Source organism: Neofelis nebulosa, chromosome 9 (assembly GCF_028018385.1).
Source record: "Neofelis nebulosa isolate mNeoNeb1 chromosome 9, mNeoNeb1.pri, whole genome shotgun sequence".
NCBI lineage: Eukaryota > Metazoa > Chordata > Mammalia > Carnivora > Felidae > Neofelis > Neofelis nebulosa.
In genome coordinates, this window is record NC_080790.1 from 140,567,572 (window position 1) to 140,584,008 (window position 16,437).

At 55.1% G+C, this 16,437-nt stretch overlaps 1 protein-coding gene across 6 annotated transcripts in view; it reads right to left on the bottom strand.

Moving 5' to 3' along the window:
• The window catches only part of DIDO1 (death inducer-obliterator 1), a 50,634-nt gene that overhangs the window by 18,705 nt on the left and 15,492 nt on the right, over nucleotides 1-16,437 (bottom strand). For 5 of the 6 annotated variants that reach the window (XM_058686179.1, XM_058686180.1, XM_058686177.1 and 2 more), the window contains exons 2-7: nucleotides 14,726-14,890; nucleotides 14,139-14,251; nucleotides 11,828-12,659; nucleotides 11,097-11,418; nucleotides 8,503-8,715; nucleotides 7,467-7,677 (exon numbers count right to left, since the gene is read on the bottom strand). In XM_058686179.1, the coding sequence (XP_058542162.1) occupies nucleotides 7,467-7,677; nucleotides 8,503-8,715; nucleotides 11,097-11,418; nucleotides 11,828-12,657 (1,576 nt within the window). In that variant the 5' untranslated portion in view covers nucleotides 12,658-12,659; nucleotides 14,139-14,251; nucleotides 14,726-14,890. The remainder of the gene's footprint in view (nucleotides 1-7,466; nucleotides 7,678-8,502; nucleotides 8,716-11,096; nucleotides 11,419-11,827; nucleotides 12,660-14,138; nucleotides 14,252-14,725; nucleotides 14,891-16,437) is intronic. The other variant, XM_058686178.1, reaches the window with a different exon arrangement.

A 16,437-nucleotide genomic window follows, 5' to 3' on the forward strand; every position in this document is an offset into this window, starting at 1 on the left:
TTAACTGTTCTAAGGCACGAGGGAGAAAGTCTCTGGTGAGAGAAGAGGGGACCCGACCTGCAGACGAGGCCCTCGGGCAGCCGCAGGTCCCGGCCATGTGGGCGGAGGGCCAGTGCGCTGCTCTCACGGGCCTCCTCCCTGCAGCAGCCAACAGGGCCGGTGCAGCAGTGGGAACTGGAGGGCCTGGGACCTCAACTTCTCCGCTTTATAAAGAGAACTTCCGGATCCTACCGAGTCTGTACCCACAGTGCTGCATGGGTCCTAATCTCAGGCCAGCCAGCCTCACAGGTACTTGGCCACCAGGTTTGTCAACTCGGACTCTGCAGCCGGTATTTTCACCTCGCAGAGCCTCCCGCCCACCCGCCCAAGGTGGCCTGTGCGCCACCCCCACCCCACCTGTCATCACCTGTGCCCACCATCACCAACGGCCACCCCCGTAAATGTCTCATGCCCTCGGGATCTGGACTTTTCAAGAGAGCACGCGGAAACGATGACTTCTTGCCAAGTAAGAAGCGGGCACATAATGGGGACGAGGTAACATTTCTCCAGTCCCATCACATCATGTTCACAGACCTCAGGGGTCCCGGACCTCAACACTCAGATTTTCAGCAACTCAGATTTGGCCACAAGGTCCACCTTGCTGGTGGTGGTGGTGGGGGCTGCTAGTTTGGGGTGAAATCAGCTGGACGGCCCCTTTTCTTGCAGGAAGCAGGGGGCAAGAGAAGGGCGGCCCAGCAAGGACAGGGACAGAAGCAAGGCCCCCAGCACACGGACCTTGAGCAGAGGCAGGCAGCTGGCCGCCAGCAGCCGTCATGACAACTGAGGCCCAGAACTGGTTCTGTCACTGCCTTTCATGAAGACAAACTCTGCCAAGACCACTTGAGGAGCACACTTAGAAAGCTGGCCTAGGGCACTTCCAGACACCCTGGGAAGGCTGGTCGCGTACAGGACACCTGTGTGATGGCACCAGAAGCAAATCTCGTCACTTGACATTTGAGTGGCTGCATTTCACTTAAGGTGAAAAACTGGAACTCTCAAAACGCGTACTTCAGGGGAGCCTGGGTGGCTCGGTGGTTAAGCGTCCGACTTCGGCTCAGGTCATGATCTCACGGTTCGTGAGTTCAGGCCCCACGTCGGGCTGTGTGCTCCAGGCTGAGAGCCCGGAGCCTGCTTCGGATTCTGTGTCTCCTCTCTCTCTGCTCCTCCCCCGTTCTCACTCTCTCTCTCAAAAATAAACATAAAAATTTTTTTTTTTAAATAAAAAAATAAAACGCTTACTCCAAAGTGTCCCGGTCAGAACCTAAAATCAATACTTCCACTTGTCTGACCTGTTTTCTCATTCAGCAAAAAGCCAAGTCAACATCATTTTTAGGACATTCCCAATACGTAGGATTAAAGTGACCTATTACCCAAGAACGCTTCAGTGGTAAATGAACACAATCTACTTAAAAGGCAGAGGGTGGCTTTCCTTGTTCACCATGCTGCTATTTTACAGAACCGCTTGCTACTTCTTTAATCAGCTCCTGTCATCCCTCATCTGGGCTTGAGGGGGTATAGAAAGAGGTATGACAATTAGGTGAAAAAGCAGATTATTAGTACAACGTTCTGAAACTGATGGGGACTCCACCAGCGCATCGGACACGCCCATCTTCCGCTCTGACAGGCTGAAAACGTCCATGCTTCTATCCGGCAAGCGCGGCAGACCCCGCTGCATTTGGTCCCCCTGCCAGCCGGGCCCGCGTTGGCCGCTGCTGGAGTGACTGGCCCTGCACGGCACCGGAATGCTGTCGCAGTGAGAGAATCTCTATTTTTGAGCAGAGCTAAAATCAAGTTTACAGACTCTTTATCCAGATTCACTAAATGTAGGATGCCGTGTATAAGTTTCCAGAAGAGCAAGGAATAACTGTATACAGCCAACCAAAAAAACGTTATTCTAGACAGCCACCCAAGGGCAGCTTCAGGGGACCGTCGATTGGCCCCAAGCACTGAAGGACGCTCCGGTCCGCCAAGGCGAGGTGCCTGCACTCCCCACCGGAGGCTGCCCGGCCTACTGGAGGGAGACCGCCTGCCGGGAGCATGCCGAGCCTGTGCCACTCTGGCAGCGAAGGCTCCCTCAATGCCCACACCCTGGGGCCCGCTCGCGGGGAACGCCGGGGCCAGGCAGGACTTAGGGGGCTCGCCGGGACTCTAGCAGCCAGAGGAAGGGCCGCTCCCAAGGGGTCAGGCCATCGGCCCAGATGGAGTGGTTTCTGCCAGATCGGGCCGCTTGTTGGTGACAGAGATGAGCGCTTTCGGGCAAAGCCTAGCAAGAGGGCACGGCGGGCCAGGCCAGTGTGCACGCCCGGATCGGAGCCTGTCACGGTGCCAGGCGGTAGTGGTGCCGCGGCATCGCTGGCCACTGGGTGGCACTGGCGGGCCTCAGCGGAGTCGGGAGCCCCGGGTTGCAGCAGAGGAAGTGGCAGCCGCTCAGGTGAAGCTCCCGCCCCGCACAGCCCGGCGGCCCCAGACACGTCTAGGGACTGCCCTTCACGGGAACCGGTGACAAACCCTCAGTGCGGCTGCAAATTGCTCTAAAGCTTTTGTGCTTTTGGTCCTGCCCGAACTAGTACCAGTTTACCCTAAAAACTCCCCAAGATGAAACTCAGGCACACCCGCCTCGGGTGACCGGCTATAAAAGCCAAAGAAAGAAAACAGTGCTTCAGGGCGTTAGGCGCCAGCGGCGGGCTCCACGGTGCAGGTAGGTCCCCCAAGGCCCCAAGTGAGAGACCACGTGCCCCTCGCAGACCCGCCCACTGGCTCAGGATCCCAGCCCCTGCTCCCACCCCGCCGGCCCCAATTGTGCCCCTCAGTTGAGAGCCAGGCCACCCTGCCCCGTGGGCTCCAGCACAGGAAGGGAAGGCACAGGGCCGGGAGGGCCGGGCGGCCCCGTGTTTCCCACCTCTGACGGCCAGGACTTATCCTGGAGTGAAAAGTGAAGTGAACCATAGCAAGACAAAACCAGTTTGCTCTTGTGCCTTTGCTTAAACACTTGAAAGTGCATTTCTCTTCGAGAAGCACAATAAAGTACCAACTTGCTTTTCTATCAGAAAGCACGTATCACCTCCCGACGAACGCTCAAGCCAGCATAAGCTGCACCCGATGCTGCTCGGACTAGACACCATCTTCAGGAGGTCATTATGAAGACCCCCAGATTGTCACGGTCAGGGCTTCACAAGGCTTTTCTTACTGATGTCCCATATTCGAGTGACTTCCGCCTTAACAGAGAGGCGCGCAGAACTCTGCGAGAAACTTGCAGAATACGCCTGGAAGGAAGTCACTCTCCCTCATTTTAAGTTTCACGTCCAGTACTTTGAAAACCAACCCCAAAGCTCGTTCATATTGGATGGGTAATCCAGAAAAGAACCAGTGACTGTCCTCCAACACGAACCACTTGGAAGAGACGGGACCAAGGTCTCGTGGGGAGATGGGCGCCTCGCCCTTCCTGACGACATAGCTGCCATCGGGGGAGTGGCCCACGGCCAATGCAGGACTGGACACAGGGCCCGAGGCTCCCATGGGACTCAGAGCTCTGAACTGGCTAACAGGCATGACCGCAGCTCCCACCAGGGGTGATCGTAACCAGGATCATCTGTACCCAAATGGTTTACTAGTTCACCCAACACACTAGGGGCCTGAGCCACATTAGGAGAGCCCGCTGACCTTTCTCTGTCCATCCCTCGTCCCAAAGGGCCCCAATGAGCAGAAACCACCAGGCTGCTGGCCCCGTGCAGACCAGAGTCAGGGCCCTGCCGCAGTTACCTCTGTGTGCTCCCGGCTGAGCTTCTCCAGGCTCTCGCCACTAGTAGATGGCCCAGCCTTCTCTCAGCAAAGCTTCTTCGGTTTACTGAAGCAAACAATACAGCTATGTGCACAGGGACGCATCGCACACATATAGTCAAGAACGTCCTAGCTTTATGCAGACAGCCCTGAAATCCCTGTGCCGCACTGGTGGGACTACAGCAGCGCCGTCGAAGGGACCCGTGGACTCCGGGACACCGATGCCTGCAGACGGACTCTCCTGCAGCCTGTCTTTACGTAACGGAGCAGGTTCGCAGCTCCCCAAAGTCACTGGCCTGAGTGAGGCCTACCCTGCTGGAAACTTCCGGCACCCCCCACCTGCCAGGGACTGTAGCACAACTACTAAGGGGGCGGCACTGGGAGCTACAGAAGGTTTCGTCTCGAGTGTTAAGTTGACGGACATGTGAAACCTTTCCCTGACCTCTTTGTCTTGTTAGTTTTAAGCTTGTAAAAAGTAAAACCATTTAAAATGCCAGAAGACTATCATCTGAGAACTCAGAAAACTCCAGCTACGTGGGTAACGTTAAAGACTCGTCAAGCCAAATCTTTATCAGTACAGGTTTTGGTTTTTCCTCTAATTGGTTCAGATGTACCAGGTCTGATTTGTCTCCAACCACGTTTTATTGCCAAGGACCATTCTGGAACAGACTGATAAAAATGGCTCCCGCAACTGGCAGAACCCAAGGATTTCCATTTCTACAAAGTATTCCTGGGTCCTAGTGCCCCCCCATATTTGTTCTAGGAAATTTAGGGCTCCTAAGCACGCCTCCGGAGCCCACACCCCTAGTTATCCTCGTGAAAATCCACGTTCTCCTTGATCCATGTCGTAAGCAGGTGGACAGTCTGTGAGGTGTGCCCGGCACTTAGTGAGGAAATGCTTCTATCTGTGTGAGCGGTTTTAAGACATCTGAACTTGGGTGGAGAGGTTGCTAGGGTGTCCATTCTACTTCTCAACTAGATGAAACCGCAGAAATCCCATTTTCCAGTCAAAATCTGTTCAGAACCCCAGTGTTTGAAGTCCCCTAATGAGCCCACATAGGGGATCCAAGGTACCAGGAATGGTGCATATGGATATCAGAATTCCACTTCACTTCTGAACTGTGATAAATCAGGGGCATCTTAGAAAAAAGTTTTCAGCCCTCTTTATGCCTTAACGGGAGGTTGACCCAACAGTGAAAAAGAACAGAAAAAAATAAGGTTATCAAAACAAAAGAGTACCATGACTTGAGTTTAGAAATAAAGTGGCAATTGCTTCTAGAAGTTAAAGTAACTGTACACAAATCCTCAAAAACAAAAAAAACGAGTCAGAGGAACAATGGTATGTGAATTGCATCACCCCTGCTGATGTTTCTGTGAGAAGCAGGAAGAGCTTCTGAGTCCTTCCCTGTTTGATGGGAGGTCTCCCTGCACCCATGTTCACAGCTGCCCCACACCCACAACCCAAGGTCAGCACCAGCGGCCTGGGAAGGAGAGGGAAGCCCAGGGCACCTCCGGGGGCAGAGTGTCGTTCCCTCAACAGTAGGCAAGACAGGTTGGGTGGCAATTTGCCCACAGACTTGACACGTACCCAGGTCAACGTGGGAATGCCTCCTCCTAACCACTGTCCCAACGCCAGCTGGACCCTAACCCAGGAGAGCACTCTGCGGCCAGCCAGAAAGGAAGGGGGTGGTCCCCGTGGGGACGCACGGTTCTGCTGTGTGCGCGCACGCTGCCTGCGACCCCAACTGTGAGGTGATAGTTTGGGGGGAGAGAGGCAGAGACACAACTACTACTCACCGAGACCGAAGTCGGGTATTTTACTAATGGCCGGAAGATGACGTTTCTGGCGCAACAAAAAGGGATGAGAAGCAACTAGCTCAAAAATGTGTCCCTTACGCATTCCATAAACGGTGGCTATCCATCAGCTTTAATTTTGAGATGTGAATGTGCTGAGAAAGGCCAGCAGTCGCTCATCTGTCCCCTGTCAGCTGAAGCAGCTCAGGCCTCAGCGGGGGGGGGGGGGGGGGGGGGGGGGGGGCTGATGTGCAGAGGAAGCAGGCAGAGGGGAGGGGGGCAGAGAAGTAGAGGTGAGAGAGGCAGAGCAGGGGGCCTCCTCCTGGACTCCCTACCCCGTGTGCCCACCGTCCTCGCCCAGCGCTCCTCCACCCCCCCACCCCCACGGGCACGGGGAGCCTCACGGCAGCTTTTCCAGGTCTGGTCGACAGAGATGGAACTGTACTGCGGCCGGCCAGGGCTTCGGGGGTGACTCCCGGTTTCCTTTGTCCTGTCCCGTGCCTGAGACCGACTCTGAGCACTGTGGCACGGCGTTCCGAAGTGAACTGCTCTCTGCACCGCCCCCCCCCCCCCCCCGCCCCCAGTATTCATCCGCGATGCTCAGTGATGCTCATTTGCGGGGACGTGCGTGAGGTCTGTAAAAGTGCTATTCTGCTGAAAGTCTGAGGCAGGTCGCGAGCAACGAAGTTCGCAGCTCAACCACCTAAGGTGTATCAGAGACTCATTTTAACACAGCGATCGGTTAATCCTGGAATTTAATAGCTCACTCCTAACTCCCCCTCCCCACCCGCCTAGTACTGCCTTGTAATTCCGTAGGTCTCAGGTCACTTACGTTCTCCGAGTAGTTACACATTCCCGACCACACGGGCTCTAGCAATGACCTACAGGAGCACCCAGCTCCTGCGCTCAGGAGAAGGCAGCTCGCAGTCTACACTCTTGGAATTTAAGACCACTCAGTATTTTGGAATTTTTGTAAGCAGCACAATATAAAAGAACATAAATTAAAATGGAACAAAAAGAATCTTAATAATGGAGTACACTGCGCCCTATGGATCAATTTAAGTTTCCAGAATTTTGGAGCGCCTGAGAAATGAGCGAACAGAAAGGACCCCACTGCACGCTCTGGCCCAGGGCGCCTGTCCCCAGGCTGAGGGCCCCACCCGACAGTGCACGCCCCCGGAGAGGAGTCGGGCACCAGGGAGCGCGGCACTCCCCCTCCACCGGGGGCGCTGCTCCAAGGGTCAGGCCGCACGCTCACTTACCTTAGAGCATATGCAGCAGCGGTAAACAGCCTTCAAAGCTGGAGTGTGTGTGTGTGTGTGTGTGTGTGTGTGTGTCTGTGTGTGTGTGTGTTTGTGTAGTATTTGAATCGGACATAAAAAAATTCCTGCTGGATCCAAACTGACTGAACTCCTGAATATCCTACTTTAGTTGAGCATCCGGTGCAGCACTGCCCGCAGAGGCCTCCCCGCGCCGAAAGGAGAGAAGGCGGAGGCCCCCGGACTGGTGGGGTCTGAGTGCTGGAAGCGCAGCCCCTCAGTGCGACCTCGCTGGAGACCACGGGTACTTACCAGAGCCCGACGATAAAAATGAAAGAGATTAAAGACCTAGATCGCCAGGTGAAACTAAATTTGGCAATGAGGTTTGTACAGCTTTTTGAGGTTTGTACTGACAGGAAGCGCCAACACACTGAGGAGGTGCACGGGGCCGGAGGCATCCCGGACTCAGAAATCTGCTCCGATCTTTGAAGGTGCACCATTAAACGTGGCTAAAGCTCCTAGTTCTGGACAGGCCCAAGTGCTGGCTGTCCAGAAAGACAGGGAAGGGTCCAGATGCTACCCCTAGGTGATACATACATTTATACAACAGTGGTGGCCAGGGGGCAGCAGTCTGTTCTGGCTTTACTGCATTGTAATTGTGGTCGCTTGCCCAGGACGGCGTGCCCTCACAGGTCGCTTCCTTCACGAACACCTCGCTCCTCGAAGGGGCCACTGTCGCCTTCTTCGCTATGTTTTCTTTCTTGTCTGGAGCTGGTCTCTTATGCACAGAAGAGATTCGCACGCCTGCCTGGATAACCGGCAAAACCCCAATCACTGCGGAGGTCAGAGAAGAGCCTTCGCTCGCCGCGCTTCACGATGGAAGGCACGATACGCTCTACAGTTGGGGTCGTCTGAGGCCCCTCACCACCCTGAGCGAGGTGCAGGCCCCTGGGGAGCGATGGACACGAAGGAGGACCTGGGTGACAATGTGCTGGGTCAGCCCCGTGGACGCCAGGACGTGGAGCAGAGTGGCGTCCCGCCTCCTGGGCTGGGCGCTCGGCGTTGTTGCCGCGGCCCTGCGCACAGCAGCAAGTGCTGCTCTGGGGAGCCTGGGATCCAAAATCACCAGCTTTAAAATTTCAGCCACCTGAAGGCCGAGCAGCATTTAAAAACAACTCCCCCAAACGGCACCACCGACACCCTGCTTGTCACAAACGTAACGGGACTGAGACAGCCAAGCCAAGCCGAGCCCAAACTCTGGTCAAGGGCTTCCTGGCAAAACAAGTGCCCGTGACCTTAAGGCATCCCGGGCTCTTCCCAGATCCCATGCAGCACAGAACAATTCCACGTGGCAGGTCTTCAAGTGCGGCCCAGTCTGGCCGCAGGGGACCCACGCCACCCTCGCTGTGTGTGAGTGCAAGGCGCACACGCTCTGCCGGGGCCCGGCTCTCCTCCCGTTGCGAGTGTGACGCCCTCGCCGAGAGGGCGGACAGAAGACGTGCACATCTGTGACTCTGACAGGAGCGCCGCGGAGGGGCGCGGGCCCAGCCCGGCCACAAAGGCCGCCGAAGGTGCCCGCCTGCCACCCGCTTCTCATGTCAACGACTCACAGGGCTGGTCTCGGTCAACTTACCTGGACGCTACATTTCGGGAGAACGAGCTTCTCTGGCTTCATCTTGGTCTTGTCTTTAGGTTTTGGTTTTTGTTCTTTACCCGCACTTAGAGATTTCATAGTAGCCGCGGCGTGTTTCAGAATACAGTCACTGCTGCAGTAAACCGAGTCAGGCTGCGCCACGTTCGAGCACCCGGGGCCGATACAGTTTGAGGCACCAGGAGCCTCTACCACCTGCAGGAGGAAACGCAGGGCTTCAGCGTGCTCACCCGTTTTAGCGGTGACAGCGCTTTGGGAACCACTTACTAGTAGCGACGTCACGATTCTTAACGGAGGCGCTAACTACGTTTCTGGTAAGAATGAAAACACGTCTCCGTCTACCCAAAGCACCCGGACCGTCTGTCCCTTGGCTAGGTGCTTACAGTAATTACCCCTCATGCCACCCGTGGCAGGCAGGACTCGAAGGGGACCCCGGGACTCTGCCCTGGTGCACGGCCTCTGTGGACCTCTCAACACAATGGGATTTCACACCCATAATTAGGTTCCATTACAAGGCAGACAGGAAGAGATTTCGCTGATGTACTTGAGATCCCAAATGCGACTCTTCTGAATAACTGAAAGGGCCTGGCTTAGTCAAGTGAAAACCCTAAAAGAGGGACCGGGCCTTGCAGCAGAGAGAAGACCCCACTGCAGGTTTTCAAAAAGCAAGTGGTCCTGTGCGGGAGCCCCCATGGCCAGGTTCTGAGGGGGAGGCTGCCAGATGGAATGCACAACACCCAACTCAATTTGAATCTCCGAGAAACAACGAATGACTTTGGGTACCACTGTGCCATAGACCCCGCACAGGGCACATTTAGACACAAAACCGTGGGGAGTCTTTCAGAGGCGGGTCTCTCCCCAGCCGAGCCTCCCATGAGACCCCAGCCTGCAGCGGCACCTGGGGTGCAGTCTCTTACGACCCTGTGCACAGGCCGCTGACCCACAGAAACTGAGCTGAAAAATCATGCTGTGCAAGGCCACTAAGACTGTGGTCACTCGCTAGGCAAGCAAGAGGGACCTCACCTACCACGAGACCTTACCCCGTGCACTTCTGTTAACATTTGCCAACGTGTGGGGTTTTTTTTTTTGGTGGTCGAGACTAAAATACACATGAACCTATCCCTCAAGTGTACTTGAGCAAAATCTTACTTCTCCAATTAATGTATTCTGAGATTGTTTTTCTTCCACAAAATCTAAGTTTAACCAAGAATAAAATTAAGCCTGTATAACCTCAAACAGACCAATAAAGACGTAAAATTAAGGTGACTTTTCCCGTTAATTTCCAATTCCATGAATTTTTTTTTTTTTAACTTTTTTTGACGTTTATTCATTTTTGAGAGTTGGGGGACAGACAGAGAGAGAGAGGGAGGGAGACACAGGATCCGGAGCAGTCTCCAGGCTGTCAGCACAGAGCCCGATGCACGGCTTGAACCCACAAACTGTGAGATCATGACCTGAGTCGAAGTCGGACGCTCAACCGACTGAGCCACCCAGGCGCCCCTCCATGAATTTTCCTTAATGACCGAACATGATATGAACAGTGAGCATCACACCCCCACTCAGTACGTCCTGGCACTCCTTGCTGGCCACCCTTAATTGGTCCAGACCTCACGGCACTTTTACCTCGAGGCTCCCACAGCCCTCACGGCTTCTGCATGCCCGGTGCCCACTGAAGGACAGGCCTCCAATTCAAGGCCATCCAGGACTCAGGAAGGGCTGTGGGAACGTGCTCGTGAGGGTCTGTGACACTGCTCAACAGCACAAGCTGAACATACGTGAGAGAGAGGACAGAGGGCCATGGTCCTAGAGACCTAAGAGCCAGCTAGAAGGAGAAGCACGTAGCAGAGCTAGGAAAAGAGAGACTGAGCTGGCGGGAGCACCGGAAGCACCTGAGACTGTTACAGGCGGTCAGGCCAGAGGGATCTCCCGCCTTCCCGCCCGGGGACCTTGGATCACCAGCACTGCCCTTGGCGCTCGCAAGACCACCAGCCCTCTCAGGATGGTGGGGTCAGGTGATACAGGTGTACGTTTACTTCAGGAGCTCAAAATAATTTCGTTAACATGTATGTGAAGATCGAGACCCCAGAAAGAATATTTAAGAAAAACGGACTCTAAGTTATTTTTATTTAAAGAGAGAGTGCGAGTGGGGGAGAGGGACAGAGGAAGAGACAGAAAGAATCTCAAGCAGGCTCCACCCCACGACCCTAGGATCATGACCTGAGCCAAAATCAAGAGTTGGACGCTCAACAGACTGAGCCACCCAGGCACCCCCCAAAAATCAAACTCTATAAATAAGCGTTTAAGGAAAACGTTAACTTGATGATAACCGTATAGGAGATAGACAGGACTTAAATAAAAGGTCCCCTGTGGCGTCCTGCAGGGGCACGGGCACGAGTGCGGGAGGCCCACGAGGCAAAGTGCAGAGGCCGGCCTTCCAGCAGAGCCCAGCCCACGGCAGACACAGCGCCCTGCTCCGAGAGAAAGAATCTCGAGTCCCGACACTGTTCCCTCTGTGGACAGGAACCTGCCATCTATGGGGTCCGCCCCTTCCGCGGGCCTCGCACACCAGTACTTACGGGCTGGAATATCTTGAGCTTTTTCTTGCTGCTGGGGTTTGCAGCTTTCTCAATTCTGCCCTTTATTCCTTGGTCCTCACTGGACTTCTGCTCCACCGTCCCCATGCTGGTGCAGTCGGCACCGTCTGAGTCTGCGGGCCCGCACCCAGCCTCCTGCTGCTCTGTGCCCTCGGGCTCCGCGTCGTCCCGCACCTGCAGGATGGTGCAGTGCGGGCAGATGTAATCCTCGCCGTTGCGCTCCAGGAGCCTTCCCCGAGCCTCGGAGATGCCCACACAGTCGCCGTGAAACCACTCTTCACATCGGTCACAGCAGATCATAAACCTAAAATTATACAATAATGGTACCAGGACTGGAAAACACGACAAACGCTCAATTTTTGCTACGTTAAAAAATGAACTGGCTTTAAAACCCTATTACGAAAAAAAACAAAATACAGGAAAGAGGGAAGAAAATGACTATTCAATGCACTTCTCTTGAATTTACCACCATTCAAATTTGGGTCTTTTTGTTTCGGGGGGGAGGGGGGGCAGCACTCTGGGAGCGAGCTGCCCGGCTCCTGGCCTTCCAGCCTACAGACCACGCTCGTCTCCCGCCCCCCACCCAGCCACAGCCTGCCCCTGTGCCCCCTTCCGGAATGGTGTAGAGCAGCGCTGTGCCAGGGGCTTCTAGGAGGATGGGGGCATCCCAGTCTGTGCTGCCTCACGAGGACAGGGGGCGGCCCCGGGCCTACCTGTTGTTGTGCGGCTGACGACATATGCAGTACAGAGCGTTGGGCTCATAGGCCTCACACTCGGGCCGCTGCCGGCCCGTGTCCCTGGGGTCTCTGCCTTCCATCCCCTGAGCCGCCTTCCCTTCCGGCTCCTGCTCTCCGCCGTCTTTCTCGGCCTCCGACACGGCGCCCTGCTCGGCCTCGGGCTCCTGCTCGCGGGGCAGCGAGCTCTCTGTGGCACCGGCCGCCTCCGTGCCGCCGGTCTGCGTGGGACCCTGCTCTCGGCGCTTCCTCCGCAGGCGGCTCTGGAGGCTCCTGGGGGATCTGTCGGCCGCCGCCTGCTCCCGCTGTCTCCGCAGGCGGTTCTGCAGTTCCTTCAAAGTCAGCCCGTCGCTGTCGCTGTCAGAGGTGTCGTCCTCGCCCTCACCCCCTTTGGCCTTTGTGGGGGCGGCCGGCTGCTCCTTGTCCCCCGCGGAGCCTGCCGTGGGCCCGCCCTTCCCCTCTGACGTGCTCTCCACGCTCCCTTCCGATGCCGTCTCCACGTCCGTGACGGGACAAGACACTGGCTCGCCGGAGTCCTCCAGGGAGACGGGCGCATTCTTCCTTCCTCGCCGTCGGACCGTCGTGAGAAACTCTTCCACGCGCTCGGTCCGCTTCGGCTGCCTCCCGCTGCGCCGCAAGGAAAGGCCCTGCTGGGGCTGCTGCTCCAGAGCGTCCGCCTCGGCGTCCCCGGCACCCTCTCGCTTGGCGATGGTGGTTCTTCGAAAGCCCCACGTTTTCCTGAATTCTTTGCTGGTGGGTTTGATGGCCTTGGGTGCTTCCTCATTGCTCGGGCCACCTTTTTCATCCATACCTAACGGGGAAACGACCAAACCACAAGCGACGTTAACGAGGCGACATTTCTGGGCCAATGACCAACGATCCCGGAGCTGAAAGTGCACGCGACCTTTAATCCACACAACGGAGGGGGCACGGGGGCAACAACAGCCTTCTACCTACACGGAGTGAAGGTGTCCATTGAAACCAGTTACCTTTTTAGAAAAAATTTTAAGTTTAGTTATTTTTTAAAGTTTATTTTTGAGAGAGAGGGAGAGAGTGCACGCAGGGGATGGGCACAGAGAGAGGAGAAAGAGAAACCCAAGCAGGCTTTGTTTTCCCTGTCAGCACAGAGCCCGATGCCGGGCTTGAACCCACAAACTGAAATTGTGACCTGAGCTGAAATCAGGAGTCAGATCTTCAATTGACTGAGCCACCCAGGTGCCCCTAAATTTATTTGACTGAGAGAGCATGCATGAGTGCATGTGAGCAGGGGAAGGGGGAGAGAGGGAGGGAGGGGGAGAGAGGGAGAGAGAGAGGGAGAGGAGGAGAGAGAGAGGGAGGGAGGGAGGGAGGGGGAGAGGGAGCAAGAGAAGAGGGAGAGGGAGAGGGAAAGAGGGAAAGAGGGAAAGAGGGAAAGAGGGAAGGAAGGAGGGAAGGAAGGAGGGAAGGAAGGAGGGAAGGAAGGAGGGAAGGAAGGAGGGAGGGAGGGAGGGAGGGAGGGAGGGGAGAGGAGAGAGGGAGAGGAAGAGGGAGAAAATGAATCCTAAGCAGGCTCCACTGTCAGCACAGAGCCCAAAGTGGGGCTCAATCCCCTGAACAATGAAATCATGACCCGCGCTGAGATCAAGAGTCGGTCACTTAACAGACTGTGCCACCAGGCGCTACAAAATGAGTCATCTTGACCGAAGATTCCTAACAGGCGGTAACAGGAGATTTGAGGGGACTCATTAGAGAAGATTTAACAGCCACACGTTCAATGTTTAGTGGAGAACCGCAGCCAGCAAATCCAGCCGGTCCCCTCGCCCCTCAGCTGCCCAGCACAGGGCTCCGCAGGACGGGCGGTGGGGGCAGCACAGGTGGCACGGGGCATGAACAGAGGAGGGCCGGCTTTCCGGGGACCCCACCCCGGCACAGCTACAGAACGACGTGCCGGCTCGAGGACCAGCTGCTTCCACCCTGGGTTTCAGAGCCCCGAGCTGCTATGTAAGACGTCCGGCTGCCCCGCTAGAGGGAAGAGCATGGAGCAGGTGTGGTGCTCGTGCCCGCACCCCAACCCTGAGGTGAGCTGAGTGCCACCCTGCCCCGCCCTGTGGATACCTCATGGAGGTGAGGGTCGCACAGGTAAGAAGTAACAGATAATTTGAACACTTGAGAAAATAAAGCCCGAGGCAAGAGCTTTACGCGTATTTATTCCCTGCTCTTAACTTCCTAGTAGATTACTAAAAGGTCATGCTCGTGAAAATTCTACTCTTGCTTCAAATGATAAAATCTGGGGAAAAAAACCAGTATCTACCTTGAGAATTTTTTCCCAAGCTTCCCAGGCTTCAATCACATTTAAATGCTACTGCGGACTCAGATTCTATGCCATGTTCCAGTGTAGGGGAAGGACTGCTATGGAATGACAACCTTCAAAATACAAAATATACAAAATTCAAAACCACACGTGACCTGATTCTTCACTCCCCACAAGGTGCTGTCCCTTCCCGCTTTTCGGTCCAGAACTTGGCCAGCACACTCTAGCCAGTCGGAAGCTTGTGGGAGTGACTGTGACATCAGCACACGTCCCCTCAAGGACCACAGCACTTTTCTGGTCACCTGAGATTTTGTGCAGGAAAAGCTCTCCTCAACAAAACGCAACTCTCACACGACATCAAGTCTATGCTCCGATAAAACGCCAATGTAAAGATAAAGGAGTGCGGGCATCCGGTTCTCAGCGTGTGGCTGAATGTCTCTCTGAACACCTTAGGGCTAAAGTTTACTATTTCGAACAAGCAAATATGAATGTTACATGCTATCAGTTCCTTCGCATAAGATGCCATCCGACTTGAAACCTATTAAGTGAAAAGGAGCTGCTGACATTTAATGCTATTTATACTTTACCTGCCGGAACACTGAAAGCTTGGACACTTTCTCTGGAGGTCCAAACACCTGGCAGATGGAATCGCCTGGTCCAAGTAAACCACTAGGCCTCAAACACTGCTGTTGTCAGTCAAGGTTCACAAATAACAATGAAGATTATCGAGACTATTCGCATGGAGTAAGCTCCTAAAAGAAAATAAAAAAATAATTCATAGGTGTAAGTAATTGGAAGTAAAACCACGTTAAAAAAACAAAACATCAACTTTCCAAGTAATCTGATTTGTCTGTATGTTACCACGTGACCCACAAAGCCATCCAGGGAGTCAAAAAAAGAAAAAGAAGAAAAGAAAAAACACAATCCTGTTCCTCAAGGACTTTTAACGAAGGGAAGACACGGTGACCACGCTCTGGATGGTGACCAGGCCAGCCCTGGAGCAGGAGCGGGTCCTGGCTGGCGCAGCGGGGAGGCCGGGAGCGAGCTGCAGGGAGAGTGCAGAGAGGCTGCAAAATGGGCTGCTTTCCAATCACGACCTCACTTCTGAGACGGACCCAGCTCCGTAAAACCACACAGAGAGAGAACCAGGGAACGTGAGAAGGCTGCACCGAACCGCGTACGAACACAAGTACTTAAAAAATCTTAATGCTGTAGCCATGCCATCCTTTTAAAGGCCCCAAAAAACTCTGAAGACCGTTATTTACAGTTACTTCCCGTGGTCCACGTGCGGGGCGCGTGGCACAGCGCACCCAGCCCTCCCCCGGATTCTCCCGCGCTCAGTTAGACGCACACTGAACAGGCCCCTGTTCCCGGGCCAATCCTAGCTGATCTTTTCACACCCTTCACACTCCACCCTGAGGGTGCCCCCTGCCAGCTGAACCCTCACCTCCAGCAGCCCTCCGGTAAACTGTGGTTTCCTTAGTGACCCCAGAACAAAGACCAACATTCTGACGCTCCTCCTTTTAAAGAGACAGTGACCCCTCCACTCCAAGGAGGAGCGGAATCCAACCTCCTGGCCACCGAATCTCTCCAGTGTGGTAAATGCATCTCAAATTGAGGCTTCAACACTTCAGACGCTTTGCCTCTCAGAACAAACTATTATCTTGACTTTATATTTATCTTTGCAATATTACTTTTGTGATAATTTCCTCAGCCCAGAAATTCTACTATAAAATCGCACCCGGTGAAAGGCGGAGAAACCGTGTTGAACTTGGACATGGGTGTAACGGAGAGAGTCCGCCGCCCAGGAACCCGCAGCCCCGCCGGCTGCCATGGCTGTCCCCACCAAGGGGGGGGGGGGGGGGGGAAGGCGGGCGCCCCTGCCACCCGGAGACCGACATGGCGGGAAGTCACCGTTCTCCATCTCAGCGTGGTGCCCTCCTTGGCTGCCTGGCGTAAGTCCTCCCCGCTCAAGGCTTCCCAGCGGCTCTCCGAGCCCCTTCATGTTCTTCAAAGCTGAGGGCCCCAAAGAGCTTCTGTTTCCAACAGGCAAATGGAGAAAGTTTCCGGTTACTGTAACTGGCAGCTCCCGCCCCGCACAACCCAGGGGCGGACCCTGCAAGAGGGTGGAGCGGCAGGCACCTGCTGGGGTGGGGGAAGTGCACCTGTCTGCATGGACATGCTTCCCTACAACACAGAAGCCAGGGTGGCCTTGACGCCAGTCCCCGGCTCCTCAAATGGCTTTACTTACCGGGGAACACAGGGCTCGTGCCAGCAGACAGAGGCTTTTCAAGACTGT